The sequence below is a fragment of the Tachypleus tridentatus genome, chromosome 9 (genome assembly GCF_004210375.1).
Source record: "Tachypleus tridentatus isolate NWPU-2018 chromosome 9, ASM421037v1, whole genome shotgun sequence".
Classification (NCBI taxonomy): domain Eukaryota; kingdom Metazoa; phylum Arthropoda; class Merostomata; order Xiphosura; family Limulidae; genus Tachypleus; species Tachypleus tridentatus.
In genome coordinates this window covers 90033612-90051134 of record NC_134833.1, presented here as the reverse complement: position 1 = coordinate 90051134, position 17523 = coordinate 90033612, and the positions used below count along the sequence as shown (strand labels likewise).

The window sequence follows — 17523 nt, the reverse complement described above, 5'->3', positions numbered from 1 at the left end:
TATTTCTCATAGGTTTTATAGATAAGTTGGGAGTAAATATACTACTGCATCTTAGAAACTGTTTAACTTGATATGTTTTATTAAGTTTTGATTTAAAATGTAATTATTTTTTTTCATCAGAACTCTTTCTCTACTTTTATAAATCGTCCCTCGCTAGAACAGCGGTATGTCTATGGATCTAAAGTCAACGGTTCGATTCCCCTCGCTGGGCTCAGGAGATAGCCCGATGTGGCTTTGCTATAAGAAAATACACGCACACCCTTTTATATAAATACATACAATAATAATAAATGCCACGAAATGAAATCAAAATATTTTCCAAGCTCAGTTACATATACATATTTGCCAGTTTATTTTATTGTGACTTGTGAGTTTATATACATATACTAATTGTAAAAAAGTACCAAGTCCGAAATTTCTGTGTGAAGACTGAACCTCACAATTGAATTATTATAATGTTTTTAATTAGCAACAGATGGCAGGAGTATCATCACAACCAGTAACCAACTGCTATTTCTTCAAAAAGGGCTGTCGTGTTTTATTACATCTAACGTTACGTATGAACTTGATAATTACAATTTTATTAAGTATTGACAAAATAGTTGATCATACTTAATTATACTGATAGAATGAACACAATTTATTTCATATTTAGTTATGTTAATTAACAATAGAAACAAGAATTTTATTTGAATTAAAAAATAAGATATTTGTTGATTTATAACAGATTTATTTATTGTGAGAAAGTGGTTTGCTGGTTCAGTATTTGATTCATTTTTTACTTAAACATGAGAACGTGATTTATGATTTAAATTTCAGTTTAAATATGACGAGATAAGAAGTATTCATGCGGCACCACAAAATACTCCCTGCACTCTAAACCGTGGATGTACAATAACAGTGGCATGTCAGTCCTTTAGAGTGGATAATGAGTGGTAGGATGCTGCTGAATGATACTTTTCACTGGTCAGTAGTTCAAAATTAAGTGCAATGGGAGAAAAATCTTAGAAGCTTTGTCATCACTACAAAATAAAAATATCTACAGCATTTCCTTACGAAACTAAAATTGACAATTGACTAGCGACACAGTAATGCAGAATTAGGGGCATTGTTACACAGTGTGATCAATTTCAAGAGGTTACAAGCCTACATTGTTATGTATGTCAGTGCCACTTATCAGCTTGAGGGTAGACAACGTAAGACTATTATTAAAATATGTCATCATGAAGTGTAACTCCTCATCCCCCTCTTCCCAACATTACTACCTGTTATATAGATTATCAATATTTATCTGTACATGACGCTTATGCATCTACTCCACACACACACTTTCAAATTTGCTTCTCCGCTTATATGCTATATAGAGTTAGCCAGGTGGTAAGGGTGCTTGATTTGCAATTTGAGAGTCACGGGTTCGAATTCCTGTCCCACCAAACATGCTCGCTCTTTCAACTATGCAGATGTTATAAAATTATGGTAGATCCTACTATTTGCTGGTAAATGAGTAGACCAAGAGTTGGCATTGGGTGGTGATAAGTAGTTGCCTTTCCTCTAGTCTTTTACTGATAAATTAGGGACGGCTAGTGCAGATAGCCCTCGTGTAGCCTTGCGCGAATTCCAGAACAAATCAAACGGTATAGAATTGTTTTGGTTCCAAAATCCGTGATTGATTATGATGTAAAACTAATATAATGATTCTCTCTCATCGTGATGCGTTTTTTATATGTCATATTATTGCTCTAAACTGTGTTATATTTATCATTCAGTTTAGTCTTTAACCCCTCCAGTGGCACAGTGGAATGTCTCTGGACTTACAACTCTAAAAACCGGGTTTGGATACCCGTGGTGGGCAGAGCACAGATATCCCGTTTTGTAGTTTTGCGCTTAACGTTAATTTCAGTTGGAGTGTTAAGTCTTTCACAACAAATATTATTATTTACTTAACTATAAATTTTTTACTTTATTCTGCACATAACTTTTATATTTAGATTGTGTTCAGAACCAATTTCATTACAAAAAATTTTAAAATTGCTTTTACTTGCCAAATTAGTATAGTGTCTAAATCAGTAATTCTCAAGCTAAAGTCGCGCCATTCCTGACGGTAAGATATGTATCTTGAGGTGGGGCGTGAGTAGGTTCATGAAAATAATATTATAAATGACACACACACACCTTTACTTATGCGTAAAAATATTCTCATAAAATTTACGTTATGCATTCTTACAAACATTTTTGTTTGAAACTGCGGATAATAAGAATGATGGCGTATTGGATTTTAATTTTACATCTAAATATACACGCGAGTGTGCATGTGTGAGGCGTTAAGCATCACAGACAAGTGTCAGAAAGTTTGAGAAATGCTAGTTTAAATAATTTACGTAGTTATCATGACTTTACTTCTTTCTGTTTAATTTGTGATATCGGTATTATGGAATTTTATATCAATAAGATTACAGCTTTTTAATGTAGTTAACTTATTATTAGAAATGTTATCAATTTTATAGTCATAATAATATTATAAAGTGCTATTTAAAATTCGTGACGGTTTTAGTAAAAGAATAAAACTGATTTAACGTTACCGTGATAATTAATATCAGACTTAACTATATTTATTTCTTAAATAATAACTGAATAGTGTTGCCACCTAGTGATAGAAATGCTGTTTTCTTTCTTGTCATAACACTGTTGAGGAAGTGGTTTTAGTCGTTAGTGTGGCTGCCTGCAGTTGTGGTGAAGGGTTTATGTAGTGGCGAGCAGTTCGTGTTTTTTACGACAAATTTCTCCCTAAGTTCCATATAACTTTAAAAACTGACCATACCCAATGTCGGATTATGGCAAGCGCTAAGTCTGGCGTGCACGTTGTGCAGCTGAAACCAATAAATGTGCCGAAAAGTCTGCAAGATGGGAACAAATTCATCAAATGGGATGATGTGAGTAGACTGTTTTAGTAAACGTGGTTGCACAGTCACTAAACTAGCAACTTACGCAATTAATGTAACATTGATTATTATACTTTGAGTTTGTAAATAACATTCGTATATTAATTCTTACTAAGTTCCTTTATTTCTGTCGTAGTTTGATGATAATGTTACTTCTAACTTTGAACTTAGTTATAAATAAATAATTGCTGTTGAGCGGTAGGATATAATATTATTGTAGACTTTGTAAATAAAAATGAGTTTACGCCGGCGGTGTTTACTTTTAAAGTATTTCTCAGGTTTTCGAGTGTTTAAATTGTGGTAAGGTAAATAAACTAGGTGAATTCAAGCCATTAGACGTTAGTTTTAGTTAAATTTATTGAAGATAGTTGTAATATTTTGAAAAATACAGGAGGTTAGTATTATGTATTATATTTTTGTTTCTTCTGATTTAATATTAATAAGAATAATTATGATAAAAGTAAAAGTATAATAAACCGAAGTAAAATTATTTTGCAGGTACCTAAACATATTAAATGTCTTTTTTTTTCTTTCGACAAAGGTATGAACGTCTACTAAGAGTTCAAAAATATTGTTGTATGTAATAAATATTTTGTAAAGTAGACGAGAAAAACTCCAATTTTTATTTATTTTTACGTGTGTACCGTAACCGAGTTACGTTAAAGGAACCTTGTTTTTATCATCCTGGATTTTTCTTTTGGTGTTATAATACATGTGCTTTTATTGTTATGCACCTTTTTCTTTCTCTTTTTTAATCCATAAGTTGTAGATTCTTTGTTTTTTTAGCGTATGAAGCTTGATGTGGCAGATGTTTTAAAAATATTCATTTACGGTTCTGGTTTCTTTCACTTATTCTTGTCTTGAATTCGTACTGAAATATTATTAGCTTAATTGTATATGACATCTCGGTTTGTGTGAGTTTTGCAAAAAAAATAACGTTACAAAGAGAATTCATTGTTAACAACTTACGTGTTTATTGTTAGAACTACAGTTTGAATATCTTTACAAGGCTTCATAATCGTAGTTGATCTCTTTCGTCTAACTGAGTGAACGTAAACACTACATTTAAGAAACTATTAATAATGAATATATTTGCATCGAACTGCTTACATGATTTATTTCATTATCGTGACTGCAGCTGTTAAAATATTTTAAAGTTTGTTAGTTGACTAATCTCGTATCGTAGTAGTATGATGGAAACACGTGGTAAAACAAGTCATTTGATGAAAACTATTAATAGTGGCATAAGGCATCCACACTTTATTATCGTGGTAGAATTATACATTCAAATTTTATTTCAGTTAACTCTTGAAAATTTTGTTGGATATTTTATTATTATTCTGTAAAATGTATAATAGAAAGTTAATCGCGTCCACTTTACTTTATTCGTATGGTCTCTATTTCTACACTTTCTACAAATTCCACATAACCGACGATAGGCCTAACTTCGTAAATAAATAACGATTCGCCGTTAGTTCCAGTTGTTAAATCTCTTTCGTACAGTATATTCGAGTAATAAATTAACCTAATATTCCCTAACACGTGTTTAAATATTTTACTCATTTGTTCAACTCTTTAAAAATTCTAGTACTAAGCTAATGTGCTCATAACGTAATGTTAAAAACTACTTGCTTGCCAGCACAATATGTAAAGTAAAACAAAAAAACACCACTCCCTTCTTCCTGGGTTGCGAAGTTCCTTGACTACTGTTGTTCATAGGAAACAGAGGTTTATTAAACTGAAACTTCCACAATTAACAGTAATTATTCATAATTAATACCATGAATATTAAAAATTATAGACATTACAATCTAGATTTTGATTAACTAAGCAAAATTTTGCTTTATTGTACAGTTACCAAATCTCTAAGGTGGTTGTCTTTTCTGTGGCTTATAGTATGAAGATGGGGCGACACCATGTCTTTTATTAACACTTGCTATTCAATTACTGGTGGTTTTCATCAGGTACATGGCTGAGAAGATTAACCAGTGTTTCATATCTGGTGATTCCTTAAGTGATGTTGATTTAAAAAAAAAAAGACTTATCAGCAGGTTGGTTTATCCTTAGTAAAGTCATATTTGAAGCTCATCAGTTGGCTGTTTTCTCGTCAGTGCACTTTAAAAGACAATCAGGATTGATGACACTTTGCTTAAACTGTCTGTTATTCTAGATGCTGTAAACTACATCATTGTTGTTTTTTTAGTATAGCATAGAATTCTTCGTGATATCTTAATAACTTTGGAAGTTGCCCTGTCTCATAGCAATTTCACCATGTTTTTATGATAAAATCCTGTCTTATCAGTATTTAAATTTATTGCTACAATTTATCTTATCATGAGCTGATTTAAGTCTTTTTCACATTAAGTTGTATATAGCATGAGTAGTATTCCTTAGTCTGCCTGCTTACATGTTTCAGACTTTTAATGAGTGGTGGTCTTTAGGCTGCAGTCACAAGAAGGTATTTTTTTCTTTAGAGTTCCTCTCAAAACATCACTGATGCTAGTATTTTGTCTATAGCTTCATGTATTATTGTCCAGTAACTCAGTATTAGAAGTAGAAAATCTTTATCCTACATTCTGATGTTCATTTACATGAATGGCTAATTGATTAAAAAATGTGTTGTCATATCTACACCATTCCATGAGAAGATTTTGTAGATTTGATGCATTTTTGCAAACTGGTCTGATAATTTCTTTAATTTGATGAGATAGCAATGTTGCTGGAGTAGTCCAGAAAGATCCTATGTTAATTGATACAGACCTGATGGATTCCATTGCTCTGTGTTTCATATTGATATTTGAGGTTGGAATCCTTAAGTAATTTTCAGACCAGGAGGTACAACTGGTTTAATTTTTGTATTTGAAAATTCAGTTTCTAGATGTTTTTATCTTGGCTTCAGTATCCTTTATACTTTGTTAATGTGTTGTTATTATATTTGTGATTTTATGATGTCATTTTCTGCATCTTCAGTTTTGTTATTACAAGCTTTCTGTGCACTTCTTATGGCTTAGTTTTTATTTTTTTTTATTGAAGTTTGTTTTGTTTGTAATTCTTCCATAAATTTAGGTCCTGTGCCTGTAATTCATTTCTTAAGTTCATGTCTCTTTCTTAAGAGCCTTTTACTTTTCTGCAAATTTCTCCTTGATTTCATTCTAGATCTTTTTATAATATTTTTCCACTTTATCATCACTTTTGGTAAATTTTCAGTCTTGCTTGGAACCTCTTATCATTTCGAAGTTGGTTCCTGATTTATATTTTTTCCACTCTTTTTACCAGTTTTGTAATGGTTTCTACATTGAATGAGTTATTTGATAAAGAGAATTCAAAGCTTTGCCTAGTTAATTATAATAAAAGCATTTTATTTCTTCAAATAAACTCTATAACTGTACAATTTCCTCATGATTAATCGTAAGACTAATTTCACTAGTTATGTATGTCCTAATAGAAAAATATACATAGAACATCCTGCATCTGTTATTTTGTTAAAAACACTAACTCAGAGTTTAGATCACTAAATAGTTAACTCAGTAGACAATCAAATATATTATCTTGTCTTGCTTAACGTACATTTAATCTTGTTCAAATCTTTGCATAAACTTACATGAAAATGCTAGTCATTAAGTCGTGTTTATAATATGATGTTAAAAAAAGCCCTCTAGTCAAGAAATAATACATCTAAATAAAACAACAACAACAACAACAATGGTAGTATAAATTTTATGACAGTCTCATTGGATAGTTATAGTGTAGGTAACATTATGTAATGTGAAGGATGTGAGAATAAAGAGATAAGTTCTCAAGGCTTCAACTTATGAAGAAACAACTGACCAAAGTTACAAACTAACCTGAATTTGACCAGTACAATTTTTAAAGGAATTTAACATAAAACTGTTAACAAATTTTGGAAGTATAATTTTCAGATGTTTGGTGATGTTATTAGACTTCTAGATTTTGTTGATTGCATGCACTGATATTAAGATATTATATTTTATCAAAACAAAGCTTAAAAAAAGAAACATTTCCTATAATTTGTCTCTAAATTTGTTGTATGACTGAAATATGACTCTTGTACTTGTTGATTTTTCTTCCTGTAGGAGATTGATTAGATTTGTATAAAAGCATTTTGATATACATTAATGCATAATTGTTCTTTGTATTAGTCAAAATTATTTTGAAACATAGTTTGGATATATGGATGTAAGGAACTATCCACTTTAAATAACTATACTGAAGTTATGTTGCAAAAAATGATATTTGGGTTTAGTTTCTCCTTGCTCATTTATGTGTTTCTATTACACCTTATTTATTAATAGATGTGACTGACCTTCATTGATAGTATGTTCAACTGTGTGAGCATTCTTCTAGATCTAAAGCTGTTTTATTCTGGTGTTATATGGGGAGAGGCTTGAAAAATATGTGCAGGAAGTCTGCCTTATTTTTAATATGTATGGTTAGTAATAGATTTGAAAATTAAGTTTCTAGTTCATTTTTTGGAAATCAGCATTGTACACCCAGACTTGATTATAACTTAAAGTATTTTTCCTTCAAACTCTTAATTAGTAAAATGGTTTTCCTAGTTGTTATAAACTAATCAGAGTTAGTGTTTCCAGTTATTACATTATGATTATTTGAACCATCAAAGAAATTGCAGTTTGCCATAATGATTTCTAGTTAGTATTTTTGATTAATTCAAGGCAGTGTAGTTTAATTGATTAGTGTTATGACTTATGGAACCAGTTAATGAGTGATTCTAGATTTTGCTGATCAGCTAGTTCTAATCAACATGTTAGTGTAAAAGTAACATTAATATTGTGTTTGGTAGTTACTGGCTTGACTGCAATAAACAAATAATCTACTTTCATCTTTGTTGTTTTTAATCTGAATATTTGTGGCATTTGTTATGGAATCTACAGCATCCCATTCTACAAAACATTTGCTAAATAAAAGTTGCTATACTAACTTTCAACCATACAGACTTAAAAAAGATATTTTTGACAACTTCTGTCTTAACAATAATAATATATAATTAGGCTAAAACAGTAGAAGACTTGTAGTTACACATTTATGGTGTTAGAACAAACATTTTTAATCAGGAAAATGATTGCTGAGAAGTATGTGTGGGTTCCATGGTAAACAGTGAGAAACAGATAGGGATAGCTGTGTTTTGATAAAGCTACCAAAAAGCTAAAATATTACACATGTACTGTTTTTGACTCTAATATTAGGTGTCATTGGTATCAAGAATTGTATGAGGTATTATGTTAATGAATTGTTAAGTTATGAATAGTTTCAAACATTTGTTCTGTGCTTGAAAGGCATAATATATACTAGAACACGTGCATCAAAATTTATTAATTATTCAACTCTGAACATTTTATACATTTAAACTCAAAGTTTGAATTTTAAAAATTAGCATCACTTGTGTGGGAAATAGTTCCAATATTATGAAAAAAGTGTTAAAAAGGACAGTTTTTCTCAATTTAAATGTATAGATGAAAACATGAGGTCAGGGGCTATATACACACACACACACACACACACACACAGTATGATATTTATAATAAATGTTGTGAACAAGATGTTTAAATTTTCACTTTTAAACATTAATGGAAGATTTTGATTGTAAAAATAAAATTGTGTATTTGCAGTTGTTTGTAAAGTTTTGAAGTAGTGAGCATTTAGCTGTCATACAGTAAGTACTATGAATATAATTTCTTGATTTTTGAAATATTAGTTTGTTTTTGTACAAAACATGATAGGTAGGTGACCTAATATCAGCTGAAGGAAACAGTAAAGATGGTGTTTTCTGTCTATAAATAAGTTCATTTAACTGGTTTTTGAAAGGTAGCTGAATGCATCATCCCCTTAACAAACCATTTCATTAATTGACCACACATTCAGTGAGACAGTTTTGTTTGAGAACAAGCCTATACCTTGACTTGCAAAGCTTTTAGCAGTGACCTTTCAGTACAAATTGCTATTTTCAGCCATATCCTTTTAGAACACAAATGGGTACACTGTACTGCCTCATAATTTTGAACATCTAAATCAAATTATTTGTTAATGCTCATATGTTACAAAGATAAAACTTCCTGATGGCCAGATTAAGTTTCACAACTTATCTTTGAAACTAAATGTTCTACTTTAGTTGGTCTTCCTTTCCAACAAGTCAAAATGCTCTTTTCTTCTAGAAAGGTTATAAATCTAAATTCAATCTTCTGGAAAGTTAATAAAACTGTGTAAAGAGCATGAATTTCATCTTCACTTGTAAAACAAATTTCTAAGTGATATTATCTTGTTAGAATTTGTTTTAAAAAAACAAAATGTGAACTAAATCATTTTAGTTATACAGATAATTACAGACATTTCTAGAATTAGTAGATAATGATTTGCAGTGTTTTACATGTTTGATTTGTTTTTACAAATGCTGAAGTCTTGTGATTTTAATGTTTGGAATGTATCTCATTTTGTTTTTGTATTTCTAACCTGTACTCAGTTGCATTGCATTTTGTGATGTGTTATTGACAAATTCTTATCTCAATGTTTTTTCCAATATTACTTTACCAGAGAAACATAATATAGTTGCAAGTCTCAGTTTCAAATCACTTGATAGCAGTGTAGTCAGGTCATTGAAAGGCTTTTTCATGTAATATTTACATAACAAACAAAATTTGTTTAATCCATTTATCAACAGACATAAATTGTTGGGAATATTTAGATGTGTGATGATTTTAGCTCTTGATGTTATAGCCTTTACAATGAAATTACATAGACAATTGCCTAAATTTTAAGGTTGACTGCATAAACTAGTTTTTTAAAGTTGTAAAGTGTCAGTATTGTGTATAAGGAAAAAAAATATTCCTCTATAGTCTTCTTGAAAATGTTTCTTATGAACAACCATTCTGCATTGATGTTAAAAAGTAATGTGCTGAAAACAATGCTTCATGTTGTTTTTTGTTTTTCCGAATACACATTTCATATCTTGCATAAATTGACAAGTTATTGAATGCATTGTAACTTAAAGCTTTATGAAGTGACTGGAAAATTAAGAACACTCCCACATCATTCTCTAGCACCTGGTGATACTTATTGCAACTAATAGTAACTTCATACAAATGTAAAATGGTTCTAGTGGACAATACACACACACACACACACACACACACACACACACACACACACTTTTCTCTCTCATTTGTCTACCTATTCATTTAGGTAAAATTTATATTTAAATTGTGTTTTTAGCTGTAGGATAAATAATTTAATTTTTGAATTTTCCTTTTTTTCTGTAAGTTTTTCAAAAGGTTGTTTGCTATTTTAATTGCTGGTATAGTAATCAAGTATGCAAAACAAAGGCTGAAACATAATGTATTTTAATGTAAGGTTTTAGTGATTGGTAAAAATAAACAATTTCCTGAAAAGCTGTTATTTCTTCTGATACAAGCATGAATATTAATTTGCATAAAACATTCTTGAGTTTTAATTTTTTTAACTCAAAAGGTTTATGGAGGGGGGAAAGTTGACCTCATCTGTGTATATATTTGTCACATGATAAAAAAAGTTAGAGTTTAATCAACATCTGCAGGTCACTTCCTTTAGTACTGATACTAATTAATACTAGAGCTAAAAGGTCAAATGTTAGTCATCATTTCAAAAATAAATAGAAATTTAATTTCTGAGCAAAGGAAAACATAAGCCTAAAATATATACACTATACCAAAACAAACAGAAAGTTAGTGGTCAGAAATATCAGTCATTTTATTGATGGCTGTTTATCAGTAAAACATTTAAACGTTTTTTTCTGACATATTTTTCTCAATACCATATTTGTTTTTGTTATAAAGACATCATGGATATTGATTTAATATTACTCTACTTGTGTTCTCTACCTTTTGATTTTTATTGGTAGGAGGCTTATAAATTGATTTCAAAATACAAAAAACACAAAATTTTGCCTTCTTTATAGTACTTTTGTTTTAAAGGTAAGTTTATTTTTATACAAATTTGTAATACAGTCAGAAAGGAGGGAATATCTTACCCTTTTCAAAATGAACTGGATATAGATGTAAGAACAAAAACTGATTTAAAAACAAAATAAACATTGGGAGATTTAATCCTCATAGCTAAATGTATAAAGTATTTATAGGTAATTGAAAGTTACAGTATACTTTAATTTTTGAAGCTAAATTGCAGGCTAAAACTTGGCTCATATCTGTGTTAAGAAAGATCTGTATAGAGTAGTTGGACAAATTGTCTTTATATTGCCTTGGCTTCTTTCATTATTTGTTTTTTAAGTAGATGGGTCATGCAAAAGGAGTTTTGTGTTCAGTCACTGTTATTTCCCATAAAAGAAAAGTAATTGAAATCAGTGATTTTTCTATTGCCATGGGTTATTTTAATGTTATTTTAAATAACTGAAGTATTTTTAGTGTCATGGGTTTTGTGATAAGAATTTGTACTTGGAGTTTCTTATTGTGAATACTAACCAAATTATTAAGATTATATGTTCACCCACTGTATGCAAACTATTATAATTTCTCCAAGTTAGTAAAATTACAACCAGCTGCTTTTTTTGTGTTTATAAGGCATGACTTAACAGCTCTTTGAAGTTCATTCTTGTACTTATTGTGTAGATATTGAAAACTACATTGCCAGAACTAGTTAAACCACAGAAACTGATTTGTTTATTACTCAGATAGCTGCCTTTACACTCTTGGTATTGTACTAGTAAGTTAAGAGGCACATCTACTAGATGTAAAAGAAAAGGGAATTGAAACCGTGTGACAATACCCATTTGTCCAAGTAGCATGTTCTCATGTCTTTGTATAAAACATTGCTTATTTTCATGCAAGATAAAAACTAATTGAATTAGAATATCAAGGATAAGTTAATAGAAAGTATTATTACATTTTTAAAAGGTATTATTTACTGTTACATATGAAAAACATCTGTGTCAGAAAGCTTGTCATATGCATGTGGAATCCTATTAAAATGTATCTTGGTAATTGTTTGTAGCAATAAAATAAACAGAGTAGCTGTATTATTTCAGTCAATATTTCATTACTAAAGAGTAAATCTAGTGTGGTCTTTAACTGCATGGTTCTGTGTATATTTGGTTTTATAATAATAGATTAGTTTAGATGTTTTAGGAGTCAAGGTTCTGGTCTGTGTAATGATGCATTGGATTACTTAATATTATATATTTTTATCAGGCATAGTTGTTTGGATATTACTTAAATAAAAGGACCAATTATTAAGTCTGGTTAAAACTGATTTCTTCTTTTTATCATGGTAGACTGTTAATAACAGTCACTTGACAGTCATTCATTTTATCAATAAAACTTAACTTGGTAAACTTTGAGTTGTCAGCATACATCAGTAGTTAAAGTATTTATAGTTAAGACTGCAGTAGAGCCTTGTTTGGAATTTTAAGTGTAAACTAAGAAGTATCATTTAAATCTTTGCTCTTAGTATACTGTGATTTGGTGTTTTTAAAGTTACATTATTTTATGAACATGTAGATCTTAGCAACTTTACATATTCTACTCTTAAGAGAGTTTCTCAAACAGATGTAAAAAAGGTATCTGGTTTCAGAAAGTTAGGGCTAATTAAACACTTGGATTTAAATGTGGTGTTTTTATATTGGTTAAAATAATGTAACTATTGCAGTAGGTTAAGATTAATGTTAATTTACTAAAAAATCCATTTGATTTTTAGTCAAATGGGGTGAAGAACTTTTTCTCTTAGTTATTAATGACTAGTTTGTTTGTGTTTTATATAAAGTGTTGTGTGTTGATAATCTTGTTTATATGTTTCATACATAAATGTATGGTGAAAAAAACATTTTGTAGTACCTTCTTGCTTTTAACAGGGATGACAAAAACATATCTTTTTATTTTTTAAATAAACAGCTGTTAACATTTAATAATAATTATTTTTAAGCTGAGTTGTGAGGAAACTGCAAAACTTTAATCATCCAACAATGCTAATCAAACAAGTGTTACTCAGAATGTCTGACACAAGTTGAAATCTATGACATTTTTATTCAAACAATGTATATACTCTATAGTGTTTGTTTCATCAGTCTGTTTATTGTGCATGAATTTTCTTAGAATTATGTTTCAGATATCCTGTAAACTATTTTTGTTTAATATTTGTAACCATTATTTATACTTTTTTTTTAGTTCGTAAATGTATGTTTTGACTAATTTATTCCATAAAAATGTAAGTCGCACAATCTAATGGGTATTATGTGCATATAACTTTAAAGTCTGAAATTATGATTTTGAAATATTTAAATATCATTGTATTATAATGTATTTAATGTATATGTGGCTTACAATAATGAGACAGGCTCATATAACTACGCCTGCATGTTCTAAACAGCAGGTGCATTTGTAGATAATAGTTGTATAGTAGATGGTGAATAACTTAGCTCACCTGGTAATTTACACAGAGTTCATGTACATACAAATAGACCACCAAAGTTTTCAGTGGTCAGAGGTAAAAATAAAATACTAATGAGAAAAAATTCCTGAAGCTTGATATTTTATGAATAATTAGAGAACTGTAGAGGATGGTAATTTGTGCACATTTTTGTTCCAGTTATGATATTCTGTGAATATTGTGTGTACACAATGTTTTATACATGTGATTGATACGTTATATTTATAAGTTATATTTATTATATATAAAGTTATATTTTTAAAATATTTAAATTATTATTTTACTACATCCAGATACTGCAGGATTAATCTGATTAATAAATAGGAGGAAATGGCCATAAAAATCTTTGTCACATTTTGGTGAAATAAAATTGTTAAAGGTCAAGGAATAGTTGAGAGACTTCGCTTTGCTTTATGATTAGGAACCTTGATGATAATGTATTATTTATCTGCTGAAAAACTGGATATAGATAAATTTATTCAAACCTTATTGTTAGTGGTTATATTTTCACTGTTTAAAATAAAATATTTTCAATTTTTGGGAATATATTATATTTAAGGTTAATCTAGCTTTGAGGTACATGACTAATTTTGTTAAAACTGTTAACTTATAGGTAACAAATTGCTTATGTGTATTTGTTTAAAATTGAAAGCCATCTCTAGAAAATTTCTGTAATGGTGCAAGTAGTGAAAAACTGCAAGTGTGTGTATACATTAGTGTGATCCTTATTTGGAGATAAAAGCTCAGATTAAAAATTCTAAAGCTCTTGTATGTTAGTGTTGGTTTATTGTATAGAAAAAAACATTAAATGTCAAACTTGCTACTTTATCATATTTATGGGTTTATAAATGAGGTTGAAATTTTTTACCACAGTGGTTTCCTAGTGTATGTACTATGTGATATAAAAATGTTTATCTTTTATAAAGGATTTATTTCAAGTATATTATGTTATTACACCTACAATAGTATAATTATATGATTTTGGTGTGGTTAGTTACTTTACATTGTCAATGTTTCCTTTTTGCTGTTAGGAAAGTGTGTTCTATAATCCAACTCCCTTGTGGCACAGTGGTATGTACGCAGACTTGTACCACTAGAAATTGGGTTTCAATACCCATGTTGGGCTGAGCACAGATAGTCCTTTGTGTAGTTTTGTGCTTAATACAAAACAACAAAATTTTCTATAATCCTGCACAACTTAGAGGAGAAAATGTTTCTGTTCTTTCTTTGTTATGATGCCATTATACTCCTCAGTGAAGATCACACCCCTTTTCAGCATTGTCATTTACCATATTTTAAGTGTTTAACAATCTGTAATGCTTTTCTGTAGTCTGAGTTTCCTCGACTAATGGTCAAAATCCAGAGATTTAGAGGGAACTTCAAAGTACCTTAACATATTCATTGTGTTTTTGTGATAATTTTTATTGGATATGTCCTTGGACTTCCTGATATTTAGTTGGATGCATTTTGGAGATTCATCTATACCTTCCTTTTCCTTTAGTGTCTTTGTGGATACAGCTGAATCAAAGATTGCCAAACTAATGGATACCTTATTATGGAGATGCCATAAATGTTCAGCAAATTCTTGACAGGCCAATTTTGAAAGAAAAGAATTCACCTGCTTATACTTAACAAGACATTGTAGAAAGTTAAGATCTTTGTAAGGAGCAGAAGTGGCATCAGGAGCAGTGAACTATGTCAATGTGTTTTATCCTCATGGCCATTGAGCTTAAACTGCCCCATAAGCATTCAGATCTTGAGTGCATATAATTAATTGTCTTGATTACCCTATGAATGATGCAGTTCTCAAGGTTTTATAAATTACATTTCATGAATTGGGATGCTATCAAGAAAGGTTATGACTAGTTCAAGATGCTCTTGATAATGTTGGCTGAAGTTGTCTTGTAGCATACTTCCTCTATGGCTTTTGATACTTCATCATGGTCAGCTGCACTTTCATAACTGGACTGCTTCATATATTCCAATACTTACTGGAAATGATTGAAAATTGTAACATCTGGACCTATGGAAAGCCCATACTGTCTTAAAATGTATGCTAGAACAAGTTCTAAGGTATTATGCTATATATTTATTACAGAAGATTCTTCTTTTATCTTTGTTATAACATTGCACCTGCTCTATTTTCATGACTATTGTTCCTTACTGTTGTGCCAAAGCCAACTACCTTTATACAATCAATGACTTTTCCAGTAAACATGTCAAACCAGAAGCTTGAGCTTCTACAGTGTTAGAAATACAATTTGGAACACCTAGGAGTTGCTTTATTACTGCTCTGTACAGAATCACTGGCAGATGATCATTTGTTGTCTATAAGAAGTAAACAGCAGTAATGTGGAACATTTTTGAACATTTGTGACAATGTGGGATACGCTGAAATATTCCAGAATATGCTAGTATATTTCATAATAATATGCTAGAACATTCTATAATAATCTAGAGCCTTCTAAAAATTATTTTAAACATTCTGGTATATTTTAGAATATTCATAATACAAAGGTGTCATGCAATTTATATGGTAACATTTCAACTATCTTGAGCTACCCCTAAATAATCAATCAAAATGATTAAAGTTTGATGTGCATTACTTATTTATACATTGGAACAAAATGATGGTGTGTGTGTGTGTGTTGTAAATTAAAATGTCAAAAATAAGGTTGGAGCCTAGGAGGAAAGTTTCAGTACAAATAAATGTTTTTAGAACAGTTTTATTTCTACTTATGCATTAGTATAACTTTCAAGGGTAACTGTCTTCTCACAACTGGCTGCAGACAGAAGAAAGCAGTCCTTTTTGAGTATAAGCAGTCAACTCTACACCCTTAAGATATTTTTTTTATGATTGCTAAATAGTTTTTATTCTGCATTTGGATTTTGTCTGATAGGTGGGATACCCCCAATGCTTTTGGGAGCTATCACAGAGAATTTCTGTGGAAATTATTATGGATTTTATAAAGTAATTTTAAGGTTTATATTAAGTTTATTGTTGTTTTATAGTGCCAATTTTAATTTGAAAGGTATGATAATAGTTTTGAAGTTATATATTTCTGTCATTATTTGTCTGTGTGTGTGTGTGTATATGTATGTGTTTACTTGTGAATTTATATATGCTTTAGTCAAAAGGCATTAAAACATTTTTAAAGATGGATACAGTTAACTTTTGTGTACTTCTTTTTTTGTACATTTCTTTTAATGACATCTGCTAAAGATCATGAACAGTAACTCACCTAAACAAGGAAACTGAAACCAAAAATTGACAGTCTTCTGATGTAGCAAATATTATATACATTTTAATTATACATGAGTATGCTTGGATTTGTGCATGTGTATATGTATAGTAGATAATGGCTTGTGACAATACTGAAATGTTTTTCTTTTTCATTTTGTCCCAATAGAAAGTGATGTACCAATTATACCACTCAGTAGTATATTCATACTGAAAGATACAGATCACTGATCTGTCTATATACCTGTTTGTCTAGATTTTCATTCCTGTCATTCTTTTTCATCTTATTTATCTCCACTAATGTGTTAGAGTATGTTAAAATACTTGTATAACCAATGCGATTCTCATCTGTCAGCTGTCACTGTTCTTCTAAATGGGACTTTCAACTGTTACATGCAGTATAAAGAAGAAAAAGAACCAAATGATAGGCTATGAAAACATCATTAACATTATTACATAAATTAGAAATTAATACTAAAGATGAAACAACTTTGAGAATAAAATTCAATTCAACATTTCTATGTCTAGTAAAACAAGTTATTTCATCTGGTTATTAGCTGTATTTCCATATAAGAATGCACAGCATCAAGTACAATAAATCTTTTGGAAGGTTATTAGCTGTATTTCTATATAGGAATTCACATTGCATCAAATACAATACATCATTTGTCTGGTTATCAGCTATATTTCTGTATGGGAATTCACTGCATCAAGTACAATACATCTTTTGGTTGGTTATTAGCTGTATTTTTATATAGGAGGAATTCACACTACACCAAGTATGTGCAATACATTTTTTGACTAGTTATTAGATGTAATTTTATACATAAATCAACTACATAAGTACAATACATCTTTATACAAGTTTCCCTGTGATAGTCCAAACCTTTATTACTG

At 29.9% G+C, this 17523-nt stretch overlaps 1 protein-coding gene across 6 annotated transcripts in view; it reads left to right on the top strand.

Moving 5' to 3' along the window:
• Positions 1 to 2678: 2678 nt before the first annotated feature.
• The window catches only part of Plc21C (Phospholipase C at 21C), a 268910-nt gene continuing 254065 nt past the window's right edge, over positions 2679 to 17523 (top strand). For 2 of the 6 annotated variants that reach the window (XM_076455601.1, XM_076455600.1), the window contains exon 1: positions 2680 to 2930. In XM_076455601.1, the coding sequence (XP_076311716.1) occupies positions 2832 to 2930 (99 nt within the window). In that variant the 5' untranslated portion in view covers positions 2680 to 2831. Of the gene's footprint in view, positions 2931 to 8587; positions 8632 to 17523 lie in introns of all 6 variants that reach the window. The other 4 variants (XM_076455605.1, XM_076455602.1, XM_076455603.1 and 1 more) reach the window with 4 other exon arrangements.